At 35.3% G+C, this 13,051-nt stretch overlaps 1 protein-coding gene across 1 annotated transcript in view; it reads right to left on the minus strand.

Annotated features, from left to right (window-relative positions):
• Positions 1-460: 460 nt before the first annotated feature.
• LOC110943972 (cytochrome P450 CYP82D47) overlaps positions 461-13,051 on the minus strand; it is a 34,926-nt gene continuing 22,335 nt past the window's right edge. Inside the window, exon 2 of the mRNA XM_035990743.1 lies at positions 461-1,300. Within this exon, the coding sequence (XP_035846636.1) occupies positions 668-1,300 (633 nt within the window). The 3' untranslated portion in view covers positions 461-667. The remainder of the gene's footprint in view (positions 1,301-13,051) is intronic.

Raw genomic sequence — 13,051 nt, forward strand, 5'->3', positions numbered from 1 at the left:
CAAGGACTTGGATATGCTGCTCCACCAGTAATGGCTCTTCTTGTTTGTTATGGATGATTAGAAAACCAATATAAGGATTACATTTTTGAAAGTTTACATTTTTATTATATTATGGTATTGTTGGAGAAGAGTAGCAAATAGAAGAATTGGTAAAATAGTACATGAATTGGGGGATATGTAATTGGTTGATGATATTAGAGAGGAGAAATATGTAAATATTAATTTAATAGTTCACTAAGGGTAAGATAGTCATTTAATTAGAGTTTTTAATGAAAAGGAGAAATATGTAATATATATGGGTTAGGGAGGGGAAATATGTACTTGTTTTTTTTTATTTGGGGAAATACGTAATAAGTCAGCTTAGGAGGGGGAAATATGTAAAAATCTCTATTTTTTATCAAATATTTACCCTTCCACTTTTATATATTTTATTATTTTTTTCGTAACTGCATTTGGTTTCAATTATTCTTCAATATCATCACTTTTGTTTAAAAAGCACGTCATAATAACATACACATCTTGGTATTAGCAAGTGTTATTTGTGACGAATTTACATACACACTTAAAGCATATATTTGTTTTTTTATAGCACCTGGCAAAGCACACGAATCCCCACACATGATACGCAAACATAGGGCTCCTGGAGATACAACAGGAAGGTAGAGGCCTAAACCACGTCTCCATACACATATGGCAATAGTCGAGGTGCAACAAGTAGCTCAAGTGGAGTAGCTAGATGATTAACTAATCCAGGACTTTCCGTCATGTCAATTTGATCATTTGATGGGTTTTGGAACTCAAATCCATGTATTATGTTGGCCAGTATCAACTGCACAGCTTCAAGAGCAAAGGACATCCCCAAGCATATTCTTCGACCACTTCCAAATGGAATCAACTCAAAATGCCGACCCTTCACATCTATTTCTTTATTGCTGGTCAAGAACCTCTCAGGTCGGAACTCAAATGGAGCGGCCCATATTTGTGGATCGTGATGAATCTTCCAAATATTTACTAAAAGGCGAGTCCCTCTAGGGATAGTGTAACCTCCTACAATGCAGTCTTCTGTGGATTCATGAGGAACAGAAAGCGGTGCAGCTGGATAAAGACGCATTGTCTCTTTGATAATGGCTTGTAGATAGACCAAGTGGTTCATGTCTGAGTCTTCAACTTTCCTGTCTCTTCCAACATGGCTTTGAAGCTCTTGTTGAGCTTGTCTCAAGACCACAGGGTGGTTGACTAGTAAAGCTAAAGCCCATGTTAGAGTAGCCGTTGTCGTGTCAGTAGCTGCTCCATATATTGCCTAAGGAAAGCAACAAAATAAAAAGCAGAAAATTTAATTACAATTATGTTTTTAGTCATTATTGTCCTGTCATTGGCACATCCAGCCTTATAAGACGAGGGCTAGTCCCTCTTTCCAAACTTACAAATTAGAAGCATAAAAGGGGAAGGGGCACAACGAGAAAATAGAAATTAATTAATGTACAATTATTATTATTATTATTATTATTATTATTATTATTATTATTATTATTATTATTATTATTATAAATAGCAAGTGATGATAAATTGTGAATTTGATTACTTTATTATTATTAACAAATGATAAACAATTAAATTAATACATATTTCATTAATTATTTATAAATTATTTCCACCAAGATACCTAAACATAAATATGATTAGGTTAATTGTTTATTTATTAAATTTACATTTATGGTAATACCCAACTAACTATTTTAGTTATTTATTTTAAATTTGGAGATAATCTTTCTCTTAAATGATTCTACGATTTAATTTCAGATAATAATGTTGTTTTCCCATGATTCGGAATATGCCATCACAACGTGTTTTTCCCCTATGATTGATGTGCAAGCAAATTGATACCGAACGAATTCCGTGGAGAAAAATCCACTATTATATTTAATAAATTAATAGAAAGTTATGATAAATAATAATTGAAATTTTGGAAGTATTTATTTTATTTTTAGTAATATTTTATCTATTATTTATTTTATTTTTAGTAATAAATAGTAATCGAAAATTCTTAGGTATGTGTTTCTTTATTTTTTATTAGTAGTATTATATTTGGCGTGTAATTTGTTTTTAAACATTTTATTCATTTGATTTGTCCGTAATAAATAGTAATTAATAATTCTTAAGTATTTGTTTCATTATTTTTATTAGTAGTATTATATTTAGCATTTGATTTGTTTTTTATAATACCTTACGTTCAATAACTTTTTGAAAAAAAATTCTAAATTTGCATTCATGTTTATTTTTTAACATTCCAAGTTATTTGCCCGCGCATTGTGATGGTACATTAGCGAGGGCGTTGGATGGGTATCGATTCGGATTCGGTTCGTTACAGTACTGGTACGTTCATGCACTCGATATAGAAATCCATATGTGTTTTACAACCCAAACTATAAAAGCGGAAGCCGGTACCGACACCGATGTTGTTCGAATGATATCAACTGGTTCAAATTATGATGGTATCGGTACCGATATTTAATTGTCGTCACAGACAAAGTTGTATAATAATTGTTTTTAAATTTGAAACCATAGATACGAATACTAATAACATGAACAGTACCGATGTTGTTTGGTACGATATGCTAGCGATTCGATGTTAGTTTATCGAAAGAAAAAAAAACAATAAAAATAAATACCACTACCGAACTTACATTGTTTGTTCGGTTTTGGTTCAGTTCACTACGGTAGCGACATGATATATGTTATCAAACAAGAAACCATAAAAATTAATACGTACCGAACTGATGTTGTTCAGTCCGATACAATATGGTATCGATATAATCTTAGTTTATTGAAAGCTAAAATAATAAAAATAAAAACCGGTACCGATACAAATACAAATGTTGTTCAGTCGGTCTCGGTTCAAATTTGTACAATAGCAACAGAATAGTCGTTTTCAATAAAGTTTATATGGCAATTTTGAAACAAAAAACATAGAACGCAAACCAACCGAACCAATATCAACTAAACAATATATGTGCCGATATCTGTAATTGATTTTATTGTTTTCGATCCATGTAAGGTTTTCTCTTGCGTTTGCTATAGCAAGTGTCGGTACCGTAACCGTAACGAATCGAACGATACCAACCGAATTCCCACTGCGTAGCGCGGGGAAAATCACTAGTATATATATAGTTTTCCAAGGATGATGAATAGTAATTTATATAATATCAATTTGAAACATATGTAGGCATCAAGGATTGTATTATATGTTTCATGGGTTGTACTCTATTTTGATTCTTTTATCTTTAATTTGTTTTAGTTTAACCATAAATCACTTTTAAGCATATACAAATTAACATTTGTAGGAATAAAGGGTTGTACTCATATGTTTGGTGGGTTGTACATACTTTTAGTTTTTTTTTCTTTCTTTTTTATCTTTAATTTTTTACTCTTCACCCCATACATTTATATGTTTTACATTATAACCAATCACTTTTAACCCCATACAGATTTTTTGTATTACGTTTTGGTCAAATTTTGCGAGTTAACATGCTAACAACGTGATTGTATGATTCAATCTTTTGATGCTTAGTTTTCCTGTTTAACACCCCGTCACAGAACAACTTAGTTATTGTTTTCTATGTTTTACATTTAGAGTGTGTGGTTCAACATTGTTTCATCGTCCACTTTTCGTTTGATTTTATATTTCGTTTTTTATTTCTTTTTTTACACGAACCTTTCTGGTGTTGATGGTCGCTCACCGTGATATAATATTGGAGCTACTTAGCACGGTTTTACGCCCCCACCACAACATGGGGGTATATAATTTGCCACATATCTATGCATTATGATTTGTCACATAATTCTTAGTGGGTTGTATCCACTAAAGACAAATTTGTATTTCATTTAAATACTAAATTTTTTTTTGTATTTTATTTAAATACTATAAATAATTTTGCGAGTTAACAGGGCGCAACGTGCGTGTGTGGTTAAACGATTTTACGTCGTCTATTTTTTTCCGTTTGACAGGTTAATCGTAATGCTCGGGTCCTAAATCGACTTAGTTATTTTTATATGTTTTACGTTTCGATTTAATTTTTTCGTATTAACACGCTGCAACTTTATTGTTGGTGGTCGTTGATAGTAGTGTGGCATTGGTGTTCATCCCCGCCGCAACGCGGAGGTGGTTAATACTAGTTTCAAATTAAAAATAATATATAGCTTTTTAATATTTTATTATTTTAATATATTTTTTAAATATTAACTTTTAAGTTTTAACATATTTTAATTTATTCTATTTACTTTTAGCTTTTAACATATTTTTATTTTTTCTTTTTTAAACCATATTTCCTTTATCATTTATTTTGTTTTTAATAATATTTTCTTCATTTTTTTAAATTCATCTTTACTTCATCAATTAATTTGACATTTCTTTAATAAATTATGTTCGTTATTTTTTCTTCTATAAACTTAAGTACGTAGTTGAGCTTACTTTTTACCCTCGATTAATATAAGTTTTATTAAAAACGAATTTATATTAAAAATAAAGTATTTATTTGCTATCGTAAAATGATACAATGATAAACTGAACCGATTCTAATGATTTAGCTTTCTATCCAAGGATGATGAATAGTAATTTCAAATTTAAAATAATATATAGCTTTTTAATATGTAACACCCCTAAATTTTATTAAACTATATATGTCGTTATACATGTATAAGTTAGAATAATAATCATAAAATAATGAGAATGTAAACTAGGCATAATTAACCTAGTTAAATTCTTAATAAGAAAAGATGGGGAAATCAAGAATTATAACCATTGTGATAACTTAGAAACTTGGGGTACCAATTGTGCAATTCTAGAAAGATGTTTTTTTTAAAATCCTGGATAAACATCACTATACACACCTTGTGTGTATTCCCTTTTCGATCGAAATCCTCATGAGCGACCCCAAAGTTCTTCAAAACCCTAATTCACTCAAAACTACTTCAAATCCAAGAAAGAATTCAATCAGGAGTTAAAATTAAGCTAGATCACTATCACTGGGGGATCGAAAGGTATGCTTAATTTTGAATTATGAAGATGTTTTTATGATTTTGAATTCTTATAACAGAAATTAATGGTAAATTAATGGATGTTAGGGTTAAATCTTGATGAATACAAGTCTAGGAACTAATCTTAGACAATGAAATTATCAATTCATAATTCATGGTATAATCTATGAGTTTTAATGTTAATTACATAAGGGTATATGGGTATTGTAAAGAATACATATATTTTTGTGTTATTGAATGTTAATTGATGCTTATGATGCAAATTCTAGTGTAATTATGGTGTTCTTGATATATGAATGGAATTACTATACTTAAATTTGGTTAAAATTATTAACCATGAACATGATAGTGTAAGAACACAAATTATGCACTCTAGATGTTTGATAAAATGCTTGATTGAATGGGAATGCTTGAAATATACGAAGTAACCGCTTAATGAATTAATCAAGTGAATGAGATATCGAATATTGAACTATGAGTTCTAAACTATATATTCGGATCAAACTATATAGGTGATTTGGGTGGATCATCAAGTGGGCAAGGCGGAACGGATACTCTCCTAAAAGGAAAGCTTTGAAAGGTACGCGACTACTCGCTTCGTAATATCTTGTATTAGCACTTTTATGCTTAATGGTTGAATGATAATCAAATCTTTATAATGTTGGATAACACAAAAACGAAGGATTTCGTTTGTAATATCCAACAAGAAAAAGTATAAATTTCGAGAAAATAAAAATTTGGAAAGTGGTGGATTCCACTTGAAAGTTAAACAGGTCAAGTTGACTCGAATGTTACATGGTTGATTTCAGGAAGACGATGAAATTCGCTAGAGAAATCAAACGGGTCGAAAATCACCAAGGCATTAAGCTTGGGATAAGTTAAATCGATGAATGTAGTTAAGTGGGATAAACGGGTTAATTAATACGTATATATCTCGTTAATGATACTTGAGTTTTAATAAAACTGGTCATAAAAATATGAATAGGTTGATATGTAAGCCTATAGAGGTTTTGGAATTTATAAATGAAGTCTATGGGTTGTAATTTGGAATGGGTCGAATAATTATGAAAATATTAATATTCCGAGTGCTCAAATGAAAGAAATTTGTTCTTGTGAATGTAGTATTTTCATTCTATGTTATAGAATATCGAATTACGGTCATGTAGGAAGAAACGGGACCTAATTCGGATCAATAACGGAGAAGTTATGACCGTTTTAGTAACTATTAGCGAAGCTGGGAATATGCAGGATGTTTAAACAACAGTTCTGTCAAAAAGACATGCTCGCGCCACGCCACGACAAACGTTGTTGGCCGTCGCGGCCCGCGACCTTGGTCGCGTCACTCGACCCTTATCTGCTTCTCCCGTTGCGTCACGCGACGAGGTTAAAAATCGCTGAAGTGTTGCTGTTATGCATTTTAACCTCCTGAACCCTTAAGCCAAGTCTTAAATATTCTAAGCTAACGAATTTGGGTGTTTTTGATTGTAGCTAATAGTATGATGTAAACGGATGGCGATCAAGTGTAGAACAGAACCGAATACGCGCTTAACTCAAAGCTTCCGCGACTAAATCGAGACTTTTGTCACAACAACTTTAGAGTGAGTTATCATACTTTTGTAAATATAGGTGTATGGGTTTAAAAGGAAGTATGTTGTGTTTTAATGATATGTTATGTAAACGATAAAGAACGTTTTTTTTTATCTTGAAATCTGATATAAATGTCGTTTTGTGAAATTGGCACTTGAAATATTATGAATTTTACAAAGGTCTATAAGGGTCTAACAAGTTGGTAATCAGAGCCTCGTTAAGATAAAGCGTTTTCGGTTCAAAGCTTGATCAAGACATCCGGTAAGAGCTGTTTATAAATTAGTATAGATTTATAGAATTTGATAATGAAAAACATATGAAAGATGTATGGGAGGAGTGTATGAATACGCTCGAACCCGGGAAATACACTAAGTAAGAAAGGTAAGGCAAGATATGTTATTGATCAAACCTAAAAAAAAGAATAGAAATACACATTACTTGTGATTAAGTATGTGTAATATCAACTTCCATGTAACAAGGTGGAAATAAATTAAACAGTTATTGATTAACTATTGTGAATATTTCAGTCAAAGAAATGGTCGGTGAAACCGGAAAGGAATCAACATCTCGTGTAACGAAAGAGATGAAAGCTACTATTTCCAAGGAAGTCGGAAAAGCTTTAGAAGCTAGTCTACCGCAGTTCATCGATAGACTACAAACAACGCTTTTAGCAGTGATAGAAGATAAGATGAATGAAAAGAGAGATACGGGTAAATCGAAAGCGTGTCCATACAATAAATTTATGACGTGCAAACCCCCGTTCTATCATGGTGAAGTTGATCCGATCGTTTGTCAACGATGGATTAGCGATATCGAAGGGGTATTCGAAAGAACCCATTATGAGGAGACTGATTTCGTGGCATACGGAACCGGTCAGTTGAGGGGCCAAGCTAAGGATTGGTGGGATAATTTGAAGAAGGAACAGGGAATTGAGGCCATGAGAATTATGACGTGGGAGGAATTCAAAACTCCATTTCTTAGACACCATAGTCCGAAAGTTGTGATCAATAGGATTAAAGAAGAATTTATTCAGCTAAGGCATAGTGGTGAGTCGATAGAGAAGATTACGGGAATCTTCCTTGATAAGCTCAGGTTTTGTGATGAGCTGGTTTAGACTGAAGAATAGAAAATATATTATTATTATAACATGCTGAGCGTGGAGTATCGGGAGTTTATGACTCCTTCAAAATATGGGCATCTTACAGAGATAGTGAATGCCGCACGTGAAAGGGAAATTGAGCTGAAAAAGCAGATTGAAAGGGGTGAGCAAAGGGTGTTTGATAAAAATCCAACCCCCGCGAAGAAACAAAAGCTGAATGAAGCTCCGAAGAAAGGAGTAGAAAAGGGTGGGATACCTCCATGCAAAATTTGTGGAAAGAATCACAAGGGCGAATGTTATTTCAAGAACAAACCATGTCCTACTTGTGGTAAAGTGGGACATGTGGTTACAAATTGCCCAGGAAAGGTGTCGGTATACTATAAATGTTATAAATCGGGACACAAAAAGTCTGAGTGCCCGGAGTTAGCTGGAACCAAAGACACCACTGATGTAAAGCCTGATGCCCAGAAAGCAAAGGCTAGATCTTTCCACATGACAGCTGCTGAGGCTAAAACCGAACCTGATGTCGTTTCAGGTATATTTCTTGTAAATTCAATTCCAGCACGAATTTTATTTGATACGGGTGCAAATAGATCTTTTATATCACACCGATTTATACAACACCCTACATTCACGTTAACAAAATTACCTATACCACTAGAAGTAGAAATAGGTGATAATAAAAGTTTTATTGTTTGTGATATGTGTTGGAATTGCAAACTGAGCATTGACGATGAAGAATACTTTGTTGATTTAAATTCCCATGTCAATGGGAGAATTCTAAGTGGTAATCGGGATGGATTGGTTAGCTCGATATGACACGAAAGTAATATGTAACCGTAAAGAGATACAACTAATGTCTCCAAGCGGGAAACATGTTACTATTTGTGGGGAGAAAAGCTGTAGCCCCATAATCTGTTCTTTCATCAAAGGTTGCAAGCTGGTTCGACATGGATGTAAAGCGTATATGGCCTACATACATGATTCAAATAAAGAGGCTCCAGAAATCTAAGATGTAACAGTAGTACGAGAATTCGAAGATGTTTTTCCGGAAGATCTACCGGGATTACCACCAGAGCATGAGGTGGATTTTGGCATTGAATTAGTCCCGGGCGCGAAGCCGGTAGCCAAGGCTCCTTATTGATTAGCGCCGTCGGAACTACAAGAATTGCTATCGCAATTGCAAGACCTTTTCGATAAAGGATTTATTCAACCGAGTGTTTCTCCGTGGGGAGTGCCAGTATTATTTGTAAAGAAGAAAGACGGAAGTATGAGGATGTGCATTGATTACCGGGAGTTGAATAAACTCACGGTAACGAATCAATATCCATTTCCTAGGATTGACGACTTGTTCGATCAATTACAAGGCGCGAGTTGGTTTTCAAAGATCGACTTAAGATCGGGTTATCATCAGTTAAAAGTAAAAGACGAAGATATACCCAAAACAACATTCCGAACGCGTTATGGACATTATGAGTTTTTAGTAATGTCTTTCGGATTGACTAATGCACCGGCGGCTTTCATGGATCTTATGGACTGCGTCTGCAAAACAATGCTAGATAAGTCGGTGATTGTTTTCATCGACGACATTCTGGTATATTCAAAAAGCGAAGTGGATCATGAATGTCATTTGCGTGAAGTACTTGAAACGCTTAGGCGTGAAAGACTTTATGCAAAGTTTTCAAAATGTGCCTTTTGGCTACGTAAAGTGCAGTTTCTAGGGCATGTTATTAGTGCCGAGGGAGTTTCGGTAGATCCGTCCAAAATAGAAGCTGTGTCAAAATAGAAACCTCCAAAGAATCCATCAGAGATTAGGACTTTTCTAGGTCTTGCGGGTTATTATCGGAGATTTATACAAGATTTCTCCAAGATCGTAACTCCATTAACTAAATTGACCCGTAAAGAGGAGAAGTTTGATTGGGGTAGTGCACAAGAAGATGCCTTCCGTATCCTTAAAGAAAGTTTGATTCAGACGCGTCTCAACTGGGTCTCAGATGTGTACTTATGCAGCGAGGAAAAGTGATCGCGTTTGCTTCCAGACAATTAAGGATTCATGAAAGGAAATATCCGACACATGATCTGGAATTGGCGGCGGTAGTCTTTGCCTTAAAAATATGGAGGCATTCTTTAGTGTGAAATGCACTATTTTCACTGACCATAAGAGTCTCAAGTACTTCTTTGATCAACAAGAGTTAAATATGAGACAACGACGTTGGTTAGAGATGGTGAAAGATTATGACTGTGAAATTCATTATCATCCCGGAAAAGCCAACATAGTGGCTGTAACACCCCGTGTTTTCCAAAAGTCAAAGTCAAAGTCAAGAGTTGACTGTTATTGGAATTAAAGATTAATAAAGATTAAATTCATTTTAGTTTCATTTTGATTCTCATATTATTTGGAGTAAGTGTTGTATAATCAAACTAATCGACCGATAATCGAACTGTGAATCAACGACCAACTGTGAATGATAGGAAGTAACAATGCAATAAAGCTAGTCAATCAATAACCAAGGTGAATCAAATCAATCATCGAACTCAAGTGTGGGGATTTTAGTACTTTTTATACGTGTGTGTGTGCCTTATGTGTTACTTGTGCATGTTTATTTTTATGTTAAAGTGTGTGGTGAATCAATCAAATCAATCAAGACTCAAAGGTGAATCAAACTCAATGGAAATCAAACCCGAAATGGTTGTAAGGATGCTTGTATGTTAGATATAGTAGTTGAGACTAAAAGTAATTTGATTAGGAGTTCTATCATCCTCAAATCATCGTTCATCGAAGTCGAGATATCAAAAATCGTCGCAAAACACTCAAAACCAGGCAAGCCGATCGAACAGGGCAACCTGATCGAACAGGCTAGCCGATCGAACAGGCTGTTCGATCGGACAGCTGCTCGATCAGGGATGCTGTTCGATCAGCTGACCCTTTCCTCTTTTGGAAGCCTATAAATAGGGCTGTCCTTGTCAAACTTTCCACTTTTGGAAAAGCTCTGACCGACCAGCCTCTTCTTCTCACTAAATCTCAGATTTCTCTCAAACCGGTAAGTATTTTGCTCTAATCCTTGTACGTTTTTGTTCATTAATCGATTCTCCATCTTTCTATCTTTCAAAACTTGGATTTCATCCATGAAATCACCAAGATCTAGGTGTTCTTGGGTGATGTCATCATGTGTTCTACAAGAACACTAAGTTTTGGCATCATTCCACCATGAATAACTTAGATCTAACCGATTTCCACATAAATAACCTAAAATCTTCCAAAGATCTTAACATTTCACGGTGGAAAAGGATTGGAAGATGGGTTTTCATCTATCTTTCAACTCTTTTACACTCAAACCGGTGAAAACGAAGCTTGAACCGATTTATAAACCATTCTAAACAAACACATGGTTCAAGATTCGGGTTTTACCAAGAGATTTACCGATCTCGGGTTAGACGTTAAACTTAAGTTCCAAACCGTCTCTGGCCGAGCTTGGGTGATTCCTGCTCGAGTCAGTAGACTAAGTGGGGACTTCAGCTTTGTGGTTCAACTCGTAGTCAAAATATCTCTAAAACATCAACAAATAACGGGAATAACCAAGTGTTAAGTGAAAGGTTAACCGAATCGAGAAGCTGGCCGAACGGCTAGGCTGTTCGATCGAACAGCCCAACCGAACGACTATGCCAGCCGATCGACTAGGCTAACCGATCGACTAGCACTTAGTCCCACAAACTCACAAAAGTGTAGTATTGACGAGGTACTGTTCGATCGACTACGCCACTCGATTGTAATCATTACTACTCGAATCATGAGATACTATACTTCAACACTTAGACTTTTCGAAACATTGGAATGTCACCCGATCGAGCATACCAACCGATCGAGTGACATATTTGAAAACAATGAAGTGCTAGCCGATCGGTTGGGCTAACCGATCGAACAGCTGTTCGATCGGCCAACATGAAAGGTAGTACGAACCATCATACACAAACACATCCTTTACATCAAAGGAAGAAACAATCCACTTGAAAGAACCAGCCGATCGAGCCAGCCGGCCGATCGAATGGATGTTCGAACGGATTTTCAAACCAATCGAACAGCCCACTCGATCGAACTGCTGTCCGATCGATTGGTCTATCCGATCCAATTTCCACTGTTCACTTTTTCCGCGTTACTCATCGTTGTGTTATCGAACTATTCAGGCTAACCTATTCTCAGTGCTCCCTTCAATCCACAACCAACCACTGTGAGTATACTCGATCCCTTTTTGCTTTCAGCACTTTTGGGTGTTACATACGTAATCTATCAAATCCACAAACAACACAAACTATTTGAACGCTAACCTACTTGCATGTATTACTTGTCTAAATGATTGCTGTTTATTATGTTTACACGTGGAGTGCTATCTGCCTGCTTTAGCAACGTAGTACTATAGTTTGGACTCAGCACCCGTTCACACGGGGGTTGCTAAGGACAATTACCTGCATGGATTACAGTGGTAATCATGTATTGCGAACTGTCTCGGACAGTCAACCCGAAGTCGTTGGTATCGATGGTCCCATGTTGATAATTTACATGCATCGTTTGCCCTTGTGTACGTGCTTGGTTATGCGTAAACTTTTCGAACTCTATATGCTATATCAAACTTGTGTACTCACCTTTACATTATATGTATTGACTTTTATTTTAACGTATGTGACAGGTGTTTAAGCTACTAGCGTGCTAGGGAAGCGAGGCAATAATAAGCTTCTAGGAGCCTGTGACCTTAGGACAGTGTCCATATACCTGCTCCAGGGTCATAATTATCTGTAGATCTTGTACTGGCACCTGTAGTCAGGAAGATCTATAGTTAGTCGTCTAGAAGTCGTAAAACAATATTTAAATTCGGTCTGTAATAATTAAACTTGAGTTGTCGGAACAGTTCCCATATTGTTTAGTTGATTTCTATGATAACTTGTATTTGTTTGGGACACGGTATGGGACGTGTTATATAACTGAATTGTATGATAGTTGTTGTGGAAACTTCTGAACAATCTGTTTCGCTCAGTGCCGCGCCCCGATGATTCCGCCATCGGTTGGGGTGTGACAGATTGGTATCAGAGCCATAACTATAGGGAATTAGGTTAGACACGATGTAGTCCGGATCGCTGTCTTAGAAACCTAGACTATAGTTAGGAACCAAAGGGCCAAGTTTATGTGCTTATTTTATGTTATGTTGTTTCCTTCTATTCTATCATTACATCCGAACTCCGAGCCAAATTTCGTAATTTGGACGGGATTAGGGGTGAAATCCGCAAATTCCTGCCTAAAATTACAAAATTTTGCCAATTACTTTGTGCAAATTTCCATCA

The sequence above is a fragment of the Helianthus annuus genome, chromosome 5 (genome assembly GCF_002127325.2).
Source record: "Helianthus annuus cultivar XRQ/B chromosome 5, HanXRQr2.0-SUNRISE, whole genome shotgun sequence".
Taxonomy (NCBI): domain Eukaryota; kingdom Viridiplantae; phylum Streptophyta; class Magnoliopsida; order Asterales; family Asteraceae; genus Helianthus; species Helianthus annuus.